The sequence below is a fragment of the Danio aesculapii genome, chromosome 2, assembly GCF_903798145.1.
Source record: "Danio aesculapii chromosome 2, fDanAes4.1, whole genome shotgun sequence".
Taxonomy (NCBI): domain Eukaryota; kingdom Metazoa; phylum Chordata; class Actinopteri; order Cypriniformes; family Danionidae; genus Danio; species Danio aesculapii.
The window spans coordinates 59570093-59587592 of record NC_079436.1 but is presented as its reverse complement, the minus strand read 5'-3'; the positions used below and the strand labels follow the sequence as shown (position 1 = coordinate 59587592).

Here is a 17500-nt window from a genome sequence, read left to right as displayed (position 1 = left end):
TGGTTAAAATAGGTGTGTGTATGTTAATGTGTGTATAGTATGTACACTCACCGGCCACTTTATTAGGTACACCTGTCTAACTACTCGTTAACATGCATTTCTAATCAGCCAATCACATGGCAGCAGCTCAATGCCTGTAGGCATGTAGGCATGGTCCAGACAATCTGCTGCAGGTCAAAGCGAGCATCAGAATGGGGAAGAAAGGGGATTTAAGAGACTTTGAACGTGGCATGGTTGTTGGTGCCAGACGGGCTGCTCTGAGTATTTCAGAAACTGCTGATCTACTGGGATTTTCACGCACAACCATCTCTAGGGTTTACAGAGAATGGTCCGACAAAGAGGAAATCTCCAGTGAGCGGCAGTTCTGTGGGCGCAAATGCCTTGTTGATGCCAGAGGTCAGAGGAGAATGGTCAGACTGGCTCCAGCTGATAGAAAGGCAACAGTAACTCAAATAAGCACTCGTTACAACCGAGGTCTGCAGAAGAGCATCTCTGAACACACAACACGTCCAACCTTGAGGCGGATGGGCTACAGCAGCAGAAGACCACACCGGGTGCCACTCCTGTCAGCTAAGAACAGGAAACTGAGGCTACAATTCACACAGGCTCACCAAAACTGGACAATAGAAGATTGGAGAAACGTTGCCTGGTCTGATGAGTCTCCATTTCTGCTGACACATTCAGATGTTAGGGTCAGAATTTGGCTTCAACATCATGAAAGCATGGATCCATCCTGCCTTATATCAGCGGTTCAGGCTGCTGGTGGTGGTGTAATGGTGTGGGGGAGATTTTCTTTGGGTCCATTAGTACCAGTTGAGCATGGTGTCAACGCCACAGCCTACCTGAGTATTGTTCTGACCATGTCCATCCCTTTATGAGCACAGTGTCTCCATCTTCTGATGGCTACTTCCAGCAGGATAACGCACCATGTCATAAAGCACCAATCATCTCAGACTGGTTTCTTGAACATGACGATGAGTTCACTGTACTCAAATGGCCTCCACAGTCACCAGAGCTTAATCCAATAGAGCACCTTTGGGATGTGGTGGAACGGGAGATTGGCATCATGGATGTGCAGCCGACAAATCTGCAGCAACTGTGTGATGCTATCATGTCAATATGGAGCAAAATCTCTGAGGAATATTTCCAGTAGCTTGTTGAGTCTCTGACACAGAGGATTAAGACAGATCTGAAGGTGAAGGGGGTCCAACCTGGAACTAGTGAGTGTACCTAATAAAGTGGCAGGGCAGTGTATAGTGTGTATATAAAAAAAATCTGCATCCCAGAATAGGCTTTAGAAGTGGGTGTCGGTCTTCTATGGAGGCGGAGCTTACCCTACTATCACATCATAGAGTGGAACATTTGCTCCTTAGTAACTTGAGTAAACAGTGTGTGTGTGTGTGTGTGTGTGCGTGTGTGTGTGCGTGTGTGTGTGTGTGTGTGTGTGTGTGAGTCGTACATCCATGAGTGCAGCGTTGATGTAGTTGCTGCTCTCTCCGTCGATGGTGATGAGGAAGGGCAGGCAGCGGTCAGGAGGAAGAACATCCATACAGCGATTCTTCTCATGATTACGAGGAAGAAGAGCGATGCTGCAGTCCTCCACACGCAGCGTCGGCGTCACCATGTTCAGCGTCTGACACACACAATATACAGACACACGTATATAGATGAATGTTTTTCTGTTCAGTAAATTCACAGAAACACACACACACACGCACACACACACACACACACACACACACACGCGCATGCACGCACGCACACACACACACACACACACACACACACACACACACACACACACAAGCACACACACACACACACACGCACACGCAAACGCACACACACAAAGACATACAGACACACAGAGAATTAGACACACACACAGAGCGCACACACACACAAACGCGTAGACACACACACACACACACACACACACACACACAAAGAAATACCGACAAACACAAAATTTACAGACACACACACACAGAGCGCGCGCACACACAAACACACACACAAAGAAATACAGACACACAGAGAATTACAGACACACACACACACACGCACGCATACACACACACTCACAAACGAACACACACACGCAGGTATACACACACACACACACGCACACACACGCACACACACACACACACACGCACACACACACACACACGCACACACACACACACACGCACACACACACACACACACACACACACACACACACACGCACACACGCACACACACACACACACACACACACACACACACACACATCTGCATCTGTTAATCACTACAGCACTGAGTGAGATCAGATCATAGCACACACTCTGCTGAATATACACCAGCACAGCGGAGGGAGGACTGAAGACATGCAGATGAGCTCACCCTGAACTCCTCTTTGATTGGACTGGAGTTGGTCTGAGGGTCCAATCGGTTCATGTCGTAGTAAACGGAGCGAAGCTGATTGGCCGGTATGGTGGTGTCGCCGCAGAGACACGCCTCCAGAATGGCATCGTGGATGAAGACATACTGCTCCTGATGAAGACATTAACCAGCGTTTAAGAAGGAACATGAAGAAGAACAGCAGTTTAACACTCATGATAATAAAATATAATAATCATCATCATCATAATAAAGCTCAGTATTTAATCAGGAAAATGAAGAGGAGCAACTGTTTAAATACTGACAATAATCAAGAATAATAACAATCATCATCAGTTCCCTTCATCTTAGTCTCTGTTTCAGAGGTTGCAACAGCGCCTTTACCCACTGAACGCTTTGAAGGCAAAACGCCTCGTGACGGGTACAAACTGTCGCAAAACACTGCTGAAACTGGAGTCTGGGCATGTGCAGAAGGACCACCAGATGGAGCCAGAGGCGGAGCCACGGAATCAAGCTTCCAACCAAACGCTTGTACGTCAAATCAACCACGCCCCCTCAACTTCTCACTTCTCCGCTGGTATCAGCACTATAAGAAAGGCTCGCTAATATAAATATAAGCCCTTACATTTAAAAACAGGCAATAATACACGATTTATTAAAAACTGTGTGATGTAAGCTGTTATAACTCAATAAAACCAATGCTGGACTGCAGAAATAAACGATCTTTCATCCACTCCAGCCTGAGTTAGAGTAAGCTATTTCTCTCATAGCAGGTTGTTGGTGTTTGTTATCTTCACAGGGGTAGAAATAACACACACATATAAACAACACACACATTTTGAGAAAGGCTTTTACTTTTAATTAGCAATCAACAGGACCCCAGATATACATCATTGATAGCTATTTACCATGTGGTAAAACTCATGCGTTTAAAAGATAAATACAGCAAGACTGCTAAATATCAACAGGATATTTACACATCCTGCACTATAGACAATAATCCTCGTCAGTTTGTACAATAAACTTTGCAGTATGAATACATTAACTGAGGTCTATCAGCTGCTGAACATCGCTTGTGCACTGTACTCCGTTTGCATTTGGTTTATTTGATGCCTTCATTATATCTGGCAAAGAGGAATTTATTAGGAGTTTTCAAATAAAAAGTCAATGGTAAATGGTGTATAATAATATAGAATATGCACAGCTCTATTTATAAGATTTTATTTTCTAGAACATTCATATTTTAAACAGCAAATTCAGTAGATTATCTCGCCATAATGCTGAAACGAAACTCAAAATGCAGAGACGTCCTTTAAATCAAGTTCAAATGACTTTACAGGAGATCGATGTGGAGATCGGTTAACATTAGTTTTGTCTTCCTAATTATTATTCAGACCTATAAAGAGAATTACTGCTAGATAATGATCACCTGTATTTTCCCCCTGTCATGGCTAGGTGTGTATTAGCAAACTAATGATAAAGCCTGATAAAGCCCTGACCTTACCGAATACACACCAGACCCTGAGTGTCAGACAGTGTAGTTTACTGCTGAACTCATCATGGTAAAACAACACAGAAATGGAATAATGACACTTCAGTCTCCTCCTGAAGCTCTGACGGTCTGCTTTGAGAAACTGTCAATCACAGCTGTCAATCACGAGGACACACCCTGTTTCTATAGCATTAAATTACTGGCTAAAAACACACTGCTTACAAAAATGAAGATCTGAGCCCATATCAGCGGATAACCAGTGCCTTAATTGACCAAAACTATCTGTCGGGATATTTTGTGCAAGTGTGATTAATTTTTTAATTTGGGCTCAAGTCTCGGTCATTAACACGGAGGAGGCGGGCTTTATGACTTATCTGCAGCCAGCCCCCAGAGGGCGATCTAACAGCCGGGACCTTGACTCAAAATAAGGCGTGAGACACACTTGTGGTAAACACGCCGATCACAACGGACTACAAATTCGCCATTACATGGACTACAAGTTCCAGTCATGCACCGCTCACACGCACCTGTTCCAGATTCCACTGATTGCAATCACTCACAACTGAAGCTGCTTATGGACTGATTACAGGACAATTTAAACAGCACACACACACTTTGCTGAGTCTTGTGAGTTGTATTGTAACATTTACCACACGTTTTCCTTGCCTTCCGTGTTTGAACCTTGCTTTGTTTTGTTTGTTTTACGTTGTCTTGTGCCTGCCTTCCGCCTGATATTTGACTACGGCTCTGGATTGCCCGTATGCATCTGTTTGCCCCTGTGTTGACATTTGCTTGGCTGACCCTTCTCTTTAAATTTTAATAATACATTAGTAAATGCTGGATGAACAATGATTAATAAATGTACAATTATTAATCTGTAACAAGTATTGTTTATTCAACATTTACTAATGCATAATAAAATTAAAATGCATGCTAGGTAATGTTAGCAAACATTGATAAATACTGCATTGTATATTGTTTGTTCATGCAGTGGCGCAGTGGGTAGCGATTCGATAGCGCTGGTTCGAGTCCCGGCTGGGTCAGTTGGCATTTCTATGTGGAGTTAGCATGTTCTCCCTGTGTTGGCGTGGGTTTCCCCCACAGTCCAAACACATGCGCTATAGGGGAACTGATGAACTCAATTGGCCGTAGTGTATGAGTGTGTGTGAGAGAATGAGTGTGTATGAGTGTTTCCCAGTACTGGGTTGCAGGTGGAAGGGCATCCGCTGTGTAAAACATATGCTGGAATAGTTGGCGATTCATTCCGCTGTGGTGACCCCTGATGAATAAAGGGACTAAGTCAAAAAGAAATACGTTAAATGACACAAACTTTTACACTTGTCTTGTTAAATCGGAGCCACTTATTTAATCATAAATATACAGTAAATTTATGAAATATTGTTCTAATTTCTGACAACTGTTTCTATATGATCTCCCAGATTAAGATGAGCTATATTTAATATTAATACTAATGAATCCTTAAAGTGTTGAAATGGAGGCTCGATGAACACTCTTTAAAAGCCTAAAACGTGTGTATTTATTATTCCTGCTCAAATATAGTTGTGTTCTGTTTGGTTTCCCCCACTCTTTTTCCTTCATCTGTTTTGTATTCATGGGATTTGTCAGCGTTGAAAATGCAGATGCCACTGTGATTGCACTCATTTGTTTCACCAGAGATTTTGACGGCGTAAAACAGAACCAACATCAAACTTTATTAGCGGCGGCTCGTCGGAGCGCGTCGGCGAATCGTCTCAATACTGAAATGACTGGAGGAGTGTGTGGTGGATGCTGACGCGGCGGACGCTTGATGGAAATCACTGCTGAAGTGACATTTACAAACCATCTTGGCCTGTCAGTCTTGAGGACGGGTTCATGCGTCTCTGATTAGGCATCTGCTGTGACCTCTGACCTTTCAGTGTCGCATGCGAACCCAGCCTAAAAATGATGCAATCAGCCCTAATGAGACGCCACACAAATGAGTCTGTCGCCGCACATCATCGGTGACGGCTCACAAATGCGTGTAAAAAGGTAACAAGCGGCTGGAGGGTGTGAACGCGTGCCAAAATACCTACGAGCTAAACACACACACACACACACACACACACACACACACACACACACACACACACACACACAGACACACACACACACATCTGAAGGTCACTGAACTTAAGGAGCAAACCTTCTCAAATACCAGTCTAGACGTCATCAGGAGCAAATCTACTGGGGTGGCGCACTGAGATCGGTTTTCTCGACCAGATTGTTGGAATTGTCAAGTATATTTACTGCAATAATTTGATGAATTTCTCATTTACTTTTTAAAATCAATAAAATGATGACAATGCGTAAAATTGTGTTTTAGAAATGTCATGAGGTTTCTGGTTTGAGGTTAGCAACTTGAATTAAAGCACATCATGCTGCAAAATGTCAACTCTGTTATGACTCTGTTAATGTTGACTTGGTTACCATCGGTTACCATCAACCTGGTTAACGATGAGTCGGTTACAGCAAACTGTTATCGACAACTCTGTTATTGTCAACTCTGTTATCGTCAACTCTGTTACCGTCAACTCTGTTACCGTCAACTCGTTATCGTCAACTCTGTTATCGTCAACACTGTTATCGTCAACTCTGTTATCGTCAACTCTGTTATCGTCAACACTGTTATCGTCAACTCTGTTATCGTCAACTCTGTTATCGTCAACTCTGTTATCTTCAACTCTGTTATCGTCAACTCTGTTATCGTCAACTCTGTTACCGTCAACTCTGTTACCGTCAACTCTGTTACCGTCAACTCTGTTACGATCAACTCTGTTATCGTCAACTCTGTTATCGTCAACTCTGTTATCGTCAACTCTGTTACCGTCAACTCTGTTACCGTCAACTCTGTTACGATCAACTCTGTTATCGTCAACTCTGTTACCGCCAACTCTGTTACCGCCAACTCTGTTATCGTCAACTCTGTTATCGTCATCTCTGTTATCGTCAACTCTGTTATCGTCAACTCTGTTATCGTCAACTCTGTTACCGTCAACTCTGTTACCGTCAACTATGTTACCGTCAACTCTGTTATCGTCAACTCTGTTATCGTCAGCTCTGTGACCGTCAGCTCTGTGACCGTCAGCTCTGTGACCGTCAACTCGGTTACCGTCAACTCCGTTACCGTCAACTCTGTTATCGTCAACTCTGTTATCGTCAACTCTGTTACCGTCAACTCTGTTATCGTCAACTCCGTTACCGTCAACTCCGTTATCGTCAACTCTGTTACCGTCAACTCTGTTACGATCAACTCTGTTATCGTCAACTCTGTTACCGCCAACTCTGTTACCGCCAACTCTGTTATCGTCAACTCTGTTATCGTCATCTCTGTTATCGTCAACTCTGTTATCTTCAACTCTGTAATCGTCAACTCTGTTACCGTCAACTCTGTTACCGTCAACTCTGTTATCGTCAACTCTGTTATCGTCAGCTCTGTGACCGTCAGCTCTGTGACCGTCAGCTCTGTGACCGTCAACTCGGTTACCGTCAACTCCGTTACCGTCAACTCTGTTATCGTCAACTCTGTTACCGTCAACTCTGTTATCGTCAACTCCGTTACCGTCAACTCCGTTATCGTCAACTCTGTTATCTTCAACTCTGTTATCGTCAACTCTGTTACTGTCAACTCTGTTATCTTCAACTCTGTTATCGTCAACTCTGTTACCGTCAACTCGTTTATCGTCAACTATGTTATCGTCAACTCTGTTATCGTCAACTCTGTTACCGTCAACTCTGTTACCGTCAACTCGTTTATCGTCAACTCTGTTATCATCAACTCTGTTATCGTCAACTCTGTTATCGTCAACTTTGTTATCCTCAACTCTGTTATCGTCAACTCTGTTATCTTCAACTCTGTTATCTTCAACTCTGTTATCGTCAACTCTGTTATCGTCAACTCTGTTACCGTCAACTCTGTTACGATCAACTCTGTTATCGTCAACTCTGTTACGATCAACTCTGTTACCGTCAACTCTGTTACGATCAACTCTGTTATCGTCAACTCTGTTATCATCATCTCTGTTATCCTCAACTCTGTTACCTTCAACTCTGTTATCGTCAACTCTGTTATCGTCAACTCTGTTACCGTCAACTCTGTTACCGTCAACTCTGTTACCTTCAACTCTGTTATCGTCAACTCTGTTATCGTCAACTCTGTTACCGTCAACTCTGTTACCGTCAACTCTGTTATCGTCAACTCTGTTACCGTCAACTCTGTTATCGTCAACTCTGTTACCGTCAACTCTGTTATCGTCAACTCTGTTATCGTCAACTCTGTTATCGTCAACTCTGTTATCGTCAACACTGTTATCACAAACTCCAATATCATCAATTCTGTTATTGTCAACTTTGTTATCATGAGCCCTGTTACTCGTCAACTCTGTCAATGTCAACTTTGCTTTGTCAACTTTGTCATTCGTCAACTCTGTTACCGTCAACTACGTTATCATTAACCCTGTTATCGTCAACTCTGTTATCATCAGCTCTGTTACCGTCAACTCGGTTACCGTCAACTCTATTACCGTCAACTCTGTTATTGTCAACTCTGTTATCGTCAACTCTGTTACTGTTAACTCTGTTATCTTCAACTCTGTTATCGTCAACTCTGTTACTGTCAACTCTGTTACCGTCAACTCTGTTACGTCAACTCCGTTACGTCAACTCTGTTACGTCAACTCCGTTACGTCAACTCCGTTACGTCAACTCCGTTATCGTCAACTCTGTTATCTCCAACTTGTTATCTTTATCTCTGTTACCGTCAACTCGGTTATCGTCAACTTCGTTCTCGTCAACTCTGGAAGGGCATCCAATGCGTAACACATATGCTGGATAAGTTTGGCAGTGATAAATAAGGGACTAAGCCAAAGGAAATATGAATGAATGATTATTTCATAATTTTCATATTTTATTTATTTATATCATCATCTCCTCTCATCTGAGTTTTCATTATTCTGAAAGGTAATTTTGAGTGTGTTCTATTTATTGTAGTGCAGACACATTACTGCTTTGTAGGTTCAGTAATTTCACATTTATGGCAAAGAATAAGTTCCTTTCATTGCCTTCAATGTGTAAACACTGAACATATCCACAGGATGCTGAGAAAAAGGCTTATTTTAGAAGAAGATTTCAGAAATTTAAAGCTATTTTCTTTCATCTGAACTCTTCATATGTAGAGCATTCAATAAATCCACAAAAGCCATGCAGTGATGCTTGCTTCAGTGTCATAATTTTCATGCCACCCCATAAATAATGTTCTAGATCCGCCTCTGGACGTCATCTATGAAACATGTGCCCATTAAACACAATGATGCCCGAATTACAGTGAAATGCTGAGCACGGAGCTCCAGATGGTGTGTGCTCAAACGCTGGAGATTCTGCATAAACCCGTCAGGAGCTGTAAAAACCAAGCGCAATAATCTGCTTTCGTAACTCCAGCACATTTACGGCTCTTATAAGCACCTGCACATTGTGGCGCCGCCGGCTGATCGACTCCTAAACTCAAGTGTGTGAGTGTTTATGAGATGCTAATAGGCTAAACTAGCAGTGGCGTGGTACTTTTGCAAGTGCATTTACTTCGATTTAACAAACGCTCTTCTGTCATTATAAACTCTGTGCATTTGAGCCCGTTTCTCTCTCTGTTACACAAACCAGAGTAAAACTTACCGACATCAGCAACGTTACTAAAATGCCATGATCTCACGCATCACAGGATTCCTTAAATGTTATGTTTACATATGTAAATGAGACATTATCTAAGTAAACAGACTCATTTGCATTCAGAAGAGTCAGGTTTAATGCTTTAAAATCCCCTGACTTTGTTGACATTGGTTTGTAGCCTGCATTAGGCATCTGAGAATGCTGTTAACAGACATGACATATCATTCATATGTTTTAAAAGTTAAATGTCATATAAATCAGGCCACTGATAAATGAAAAAAGTCTTCATGGATAGGAATAAATCTGTGAAGTGGTGTGTGCCATCCGAATATAGACAGAAATAAATGTATTAAGTATGGTGTGTGTATTACATTGGAATAAACGTGTGAAGTTTATAATATGCACAATAAGTGCTGCTGAAGAGAAGATTTCTGACTCTAAGCCACTGCCTATAGAGATTGAAACTAAATGAAATGCAATAAAAGGTGCATGTAAATGTGTACTTTGAATACATTCTTATAGTCCCCATGAAATCAAAACTAACCCTATTGATTTTATTAGCTCACGTTGCTGAACAATTCATCTGTGCATGTCAGTAAGAACAAAATAGTCTGCCATTCTAATCTTTAATTGAAATCTGCAAATACACTTGCTGTTTTTTTCAGTTAAATTGTCAGATTATGTATATCTTAGGAAATGGGTGTGGCTAACATCCTAACCACGCCCCTGCAGCTGTCAGTTTTGACAACAAACAGTAATGGTGAGCAGGAGGAGTCTGTAAATAACTCCCCTATACCCCATCTTTCTGAACGAAACGCTTACTTCATTACATCCAATCAGCTCGCAGTAGAAAAAACAAGCCACGCCTACTTTGTCATTTAATATTCTGTTTCTCTGGGAACTACGTCACATTATGAAAATCTAATGTTCATTGGGATTTTAAGATAGTTTGATAGACAATTTTGTGATATATTCCTTTTAATGTGGTGTGCAGTACCTCGGTCTGGACCATGTTGACACGGCGCGACCGCAGCTCCCGCACACAGTTGTAGATGTCGACCACACCCTCCCGCTCCGCCATGTCCAACATGATGTCAATCACGATGAAGCAGCCTGTTCGCCCTGCCCCCGCACTGTCAACAGCCAATCAAAACACAGATTAATTACATAACTATATGAAAAATAAATCCTAGTGTATCAGCCCACCACCCACATCAACCAAAACAAAAAAATCACAACATGGAATAAATTATAATGAAGCAGCCCATTAGCCCCACCCTCACACTATCAATCAACCAATTAAAGTAAATCAAATCTATAAAAAATATACAATGAAGCAGCTCATTTGCTCCGCCCCCACACCATTAATTGACCAATCAAATCAATACTAGAAAAAAATTATAATGGAGCAGCTCATTTGCTCCGCCCCCACACCATTAATCGACCAATCAAATCAATATTAGAAAATAAATTATAATAAAGCAGCCCATTTGCTCCGCCCCCACACTATTAATCGACCAATCAAATCAATATTAAAAAAAAATTATAATGAAGCAGCCCATTTGCTCCACCCCCACACCATTAATCGACCAGTCTAAATAAATCAATATTAGAAAAAATTATAATAAAGCAGCACATTTTCCTCCGCCCCCACACTATCAAATGACCAATCAAAACAAATCAATACTAGAAAAAAATTATAATGAAGCAGCCCATTTGCTCCGCCCCCACACCATCAACCAACCAATTAAAACAAATCAATACTAGAAAAAAATTATAATGAAGCAACCAATTTGCTCCGCCCCCACACTATTAATCGACCAATCAAATCAATAATAGAAAAAAAATTATAATGAAGCATCTCGTTTGCTCCGCCCCCACACTATCAAATGACCAATCAAAACAAATCAATACTAGAAAAAAATTATAATGAACCAGCCCATTTGCTCCGCCCCTGCACCATCAACCGACCAATCAAAATTAATCACTATTAGAAAAAGTTGTAATAAAGCAGTCCATTTGCTCCGCCCCCACATGATGAATCAACCAATCAAAACTCTTGTAGCGCACAGATGCTCAGTGTTTGTGATTGGTGGTGTGTCAGTGCTGGCTGTGCTCCTGTACCTGCAGTGGACGGCGATGGGTCCGGCGTTGGTGTGTGTTTTGGCTTTGACGCGCCGCACGAAGCCCAGCAGACCCGTGGCGTGATACGGCACACCGTGATCCGGCCAGCCCGTGAAGTGGAACTGACTGATCTCACGGATCTCATGAGCTCCTCTCTGCACAACACACACACACACACACACGCACACACACACACACACACACACACACACACACACACACACACACACACACACACATTCATTATTCTCACATAGACACCAAAAGATGAAAGGCAAACAAAACATTTAAATTACGTGTCGATTCGTCTCAGCTGAAATACAGTTGCAGTAGGAGTTTACTGAGCGTGTTCTTCAGGTACGAGCGGCCGCAGCCATTGGAATCTTCTTGCTTGGAGACTTCCGCTCTCATTCACTTCTATAAAAACTGCTGTTTATTATTTCTAGCCATTCTCCCATAGGAAACTGAATCAGGAGTTGTGAATCCTCACAAAAACAAGCGCACATCCGCATCACAGAACGAGCCCAATATGATCAGCTTGTTCTGTTTACATCAGGAGATTTCTGTAGAGTGGACATTTCTATTTAGTTAAACTTTTCTGAATATGCCAATACCTTCATTTGAATATGACCGCATACTGTAATGCTGCTCTCTACAGAGTTTCTATAATTAAACCTCTAACAGAGACTTCCACCCCTGACCATCAGCCAATCTCTGGCTGTGTCCGAAATCGTATACTTCCATACTATATAGTATGCTAAAAACAGTATGAGTAGTGTGTCTGAATATATAGAATTGAGAAAACAGTATACAAGAAGTACCCGGATGATTTACTACATCTGGCGAGATTCTGAAGTATGCGTCCAATGCATGCTACGCTATCCCATGATGCACTGCCAGAGATTTCGTGAATGAGAGTGAAGTGATGCAACTGTTGTGTTGATCATGACCAAATGGCGGATGCAGTATGTTCCGAGTTCCATGGTAAAGTCTAGATAGGCTTTCCAGCTACATGCACATAATAATAATAATTCCTGACATTTATATAGCACTTCTGAACACTCAAAGTGCTTTACACATGGGGGAAATCTCCTCATCCAGCACCAGTGTGCAGCATCCACCTGGATGATGTGACTGCAGTCATATTGGGCCAGACCGCACACCACACACCAGCTGATTGGTGGAGAGGAGACAGACTGATGAAGCCAGTTATTATATGGGGATGGTCATGATGGACAGAGGCCAGTGGGCAGATTTGGCCTGGGGTTAAACCCCTACTCTTTTACCAAGGACATCCTGGGATTATTAATGAGCACAGAGAGTCAGGACCTCAGTTTAACGTCTCATCTGAAAGACGGCGTTCACTGACAGTATAGTGAAGGCATTAGGACTCAAACCCACACAGTGCCCCCTACTGGCCTCACTAACTCCACTTCCAGCAGCAATAGCTTTCCCATGTGGTGTCCCATCCAGATACTGACCGGGTGTAGCCCTGCTTAGCTTCATTGGGGGACCATGTGAGAGTTACAGAGAGCTGGCTGCCGGCGATCAATAAAGCAGCATTTTTTATGATGCTGTATAACAATAATGAATATTTTTACATCACTGTGACAGTTGGGTTTAGGGTTGGGCTTTAAAAAAATACTATTTATTGGGTAATTTAATAGACAGCATAAATAATACTCTTATTATTAATACACCTACTGTTTTTACATTACTGTGACGGTTGGGTTTAGGGTTGGAGTAGGGGTAGCTGTTAATAAAATACATATATAAATAGGAAATGTAATAAATAATGTAAATAAATTCGTTTAATTCTGGCCGCCACCATATCAGATCTAGCTACAACCGATTCCATTCATTCATACTCACATTCGTACTGTATAGACGGCACTTTTCTAACAGCCGAGTAGCACGTTTAAGTTCAAATGCAGTACCTGCTGAGCAGTAGGTGATTTCAGACGCAGCCACTGTGTGCAACGTTACTGACCCTGATGACATCACCCATAGCAACAAGCTCAGCCCCACCCACACTCTCAGCTTAAAGGCACAGTTCACTCATACTGACAACATGTTGTCATTTATTCACCCTTCACTTGCTTCAAACCTCTATTATTAAGTTTCTTTCTTCTGTTGAATACAAAAGAAGATATTCTGAATTTTCTTTAGTGTTCAACAGCAGAAAGAAAACTCAAACCGGTGTGGAACCACCAGAGGGACAGCAAATAGTGAGTAAGGTTTAATCTTTGGGTCAATTGCTCCTTTAAGACATGACTCTAATCCAGTTGTTGGTAGATCGGATATGGTTGTGGCCGGAAGTAAATAAGAATTATATTATTTATTCAATATTTTATTAACGTCTACCCCTACTCCAACCCTAAACAGTACAGTACTGTCTGCGGGTTTTCGTTTGTCTGTTTGTTGTCTGTTTGTTAGGAGGGTTCGGACTTCAGCGCGAGACCGGCGAACCTGAGTGAAGGAAGGGCGCGCGCTTATGACATCAGAAGCCGCGCCTTGGGAGTTTGCGCGCTGAAAGTCCGACCGTACCATTTGTGTTTATGTGGGTACAACCAGCGTTGTTGTTTGTCCTGTTTTACAGGAGGAGAGCTGCTAAGGGTTGTATGTGGTAAATGTTTTATGTGTTATTTGTCTGTTAAGCAGACAATGCTTCATGTTTAAAGACATACCATTTAAGGCAAAGTTAAAGGGAGATATAATTTAAGTACATACCTGAATGGCTTATGCCAATCGATGGGCGGAGTCTGGGGTATAAAGAAGGACGCCAGACTCCAGCTCAGGGTCAGTTTACCTGGCTAGCGAGCGTGCTGTGGCAGAGCCGTGAGCATATTCTCTGAGTGAGTGGATACTGGTATACAGTGGTTACGTTTGATTGTTTTTTTTCTTCTTTGGTTTGTTTTTGTGTTATATATATTCGTCTTTATATTTAATTTGTTGATTTGATACTTTGTATTTTTGTATATATATTTTTGGACTTTTTATGGACACTGTATATATTTTGCACTGGACATATCCTCCACATCGTTGTAAATAAATACCACCTTTTTTTTACACTTCCGGGTCAGGCCATTGTGTTTTGGATTTTTGCCATTGGTTTTTTTTGTTTTGTTTTGGGTTTATTGTGGTATTAAGGCCTCCCACTCCTCCTAGTGGGCCCACTCTGGGTTCACTACATCACAGTAATGTAAAAACAATAGTTGTACCGAGTATTATTCATGCTATCTATTAAATTACCCAATAATTTGTGATTTTTAACTCCAAACCCAACCGTCACAGAACTGTAAAATGATGAATTATTAATATAAACAATGCTGCTATATTGATGTGCATATGGCACTTCCGGCCGGCCGTTTACCCTGTAATCCTCAGTTAATTCATCTCAGCGGCTTTGTGAACAGCTTCAAGAGGAGCTCTGAGCTAATAATGTTTACTGCCATTTAGGCAAAATGTTTTGTGCAATATATTGTCCAGTTTCCTCACCTTCTCCACCGCAAACGTCCTGATGACGTATTCAGACAGAAGCTGCGTTTCGATCAGCGTCACCTTGATGTCTCTGTAGATCTCAGTGTCGTCCGGCCAGTATTTGCAGCACTTCACCTAAGAAAAACACACACAAACACAACTGGAGATCAGAGATCAGACATGGGGGCGCTGGTGTCAACTCTGTTACTGTCATATTTCAGTCAGTTCACTTTCCAATACTAATTAATTACAATAATATGATGACAATGCATCAAACAGGGTGTTTTACACACACTATGTGGAGAAAATGTCAACTCTTCTCGCTTAAGAAGGTGAGCAATAAGTTAAACAATAATTCATAACATAGCATTCATAGCATTTTGCATAATTTCACATTAATAATGGATTCAATTGACTGTGAATTTTACATTTATTGTATATCCCTGCAGTTTAGAAGAAATGATTGGAGAATGCTTGAAATCTAGCCACAACTCAGGGATGAGAGTTACACTGGAGCATCAGAAACTCAGGATCTGACGTGTCTGTCAAAGTCTGTCATGTCTGACCTTTAATCTGAAACAGTGATGCTCAGTTTCAAATGTCACCTGATCACATGAAATTAAGCCTTAAGCAGAGGTGTGAGGCCACTCGCTGCTGATTAACACACGTATTGATCCAGATTCAGATCGATATGCTGCAGACGAGAAAATGATGGAATCGCCGAGTTAGCTCCTGTTGATTAGATGTCTCAAACTGTAAGCAGCTGAACGTGACTGTGGAGAAGTCGTTTATCTCAGGACGTTTACAACAGCCGTAACCATAGAAACCATATAACCACAGTGACCACAGGTAAATGTAGATCAATAACCTCGTGAAAAATCATACTTTGGTAATTTATAGTAAACGCTGCAGAGTTTTTGAATCATACCATTCTACAGCTGCTATGGTGATACAACAGAAATGATCTGTTGTGGTAATATTGTAGTTGCTGTGGTAACACAACAACTATAGTAATTGATCTGTTGTGGTAGTTCTATTGTTGCTATGGTAAGATGACAACTATAGCAGTCATTCTGATGTTGTAATTCTTTAGTTGCTATGGTAAGATGACAACAAAAGAAATTGATCTGTTGTGGTAGTTCTATTGTTGCTATGGTAGCACAACAACAAAAATAATTGATCTGCTGTGGTAATTTCATTGTGGCTATGGCAACACAACAAATAAGTAATTGATTGGTTGTGGTAATTCTATTGTTGCTATGGTAACACAACAACAAAAAATTATCTGCAGTGGTAATTCTACTGTTGCTATGGTAACACAACGACTAAAGTAATCAATCTGTTGTGGTAATACTTTACTTGCTATGGTAACACGAAATCAAAAGTAACTGATCTGTTGTGGCAATTCTATAGTTGCTATGGTAACACAACAACTAAAGTAATCGATTTGTTGTAGTAAATATTTAGTTGCTATGGTAACACGACAACTAAAGTAACTGATCTGTTGCGGTAATTCTATAGTTGCTATGGTAACACAACAACAAAAGTAATCGATTTGTTGTAGTAATTCTTTATTTGCTATGGTAACATGACAACAAAAGTAACTGATCTGTTGTAGTAATTCTTTATTGTTGCTATGGTAACACAACAACTAAAGTAATTGATCTGTTGTGGTAATTCTTTAGTTGCTATGGTAACACAACAACGAAAATAATAGATATGCTGTGGTAATTCTATTGTTGCAATGGTAACACAACAAATAAAGTAATTGATCTGTTGTGATATTTCTATTGTTGCTATGGTAACACAACAACGAAAATAATTGATATGTTGTGGTAATTCTATTGTTGTTATGGTAACACAACAACTAAAGTAATCAATCTGTTGTTGTAATTCTTTAGTTGCTATGGTAACAAGAGAACAAACATAACTGATCTGTTGTGGTAATTCTATGGTTGCTATGGTAACACAACAACGAAAATAATTGATATGCTGTGGTAATTCTATTGTTGCTAAGGTAACAACAACTAAATTAATTGACCTGCTGAGGTAATTCTTTAGTTGCTATGGTAACACAACAACTAAAGTAATTAATCTGCTGTGGTAATTCTATAGTTGCTATGGTAACACAACAACTAAAGTAACTGATCTGTTATGGTAATTCAACAGTTGCTATAGTAACACAACAACAAAAGTAATTGATCAGTTGTCGTAATTGTATAGTTGCTATGGTAACACAACAACTAAATTAATTGAAACTGTTGTGGTCATTCTGTTGTTGCTATTGTAACACAACAACAAAACTTACCCAGTAGGCAGGTTAGA

The 17500-nt window shown here is 41.1% G+C and overlaps 1 protein-coding gene across 1 annotated transcript in view; it reads right to left on the bottom strand.

The window, feature by feature from the left end:
* The window catches only part of LOC130238949 (receptor-type tyrosine-protein phosphatase mu-like), a 183073-nt gene that overhangs the window by 14939 nt on the left and 150634 nt on the right, over positions 1–17500 (bottom strand). Inside the window, exons 22-26 of the mRNA XM_056470069.1 lie at positions 15194–15310; positions 11696–11850; positions 10569–10704; positions 2389–2538; positions 1460–1633 (exon numbers count right to left, since the gene is read on the bottom strand). Of these exons, the coding sequence (XP_056326044.1) occupies positions 1460–1633; positions 2389–2538; positions 10569–10704; positions 11696–11850; positions 15194–15310 (732 nt within the window). The remainder of the gene's footprint in view (positions 1–1459; positions 1634–2388; positions 2539–10568; positions 10705–11695; positions 11851–15193; positions 15311–17500) is intronic.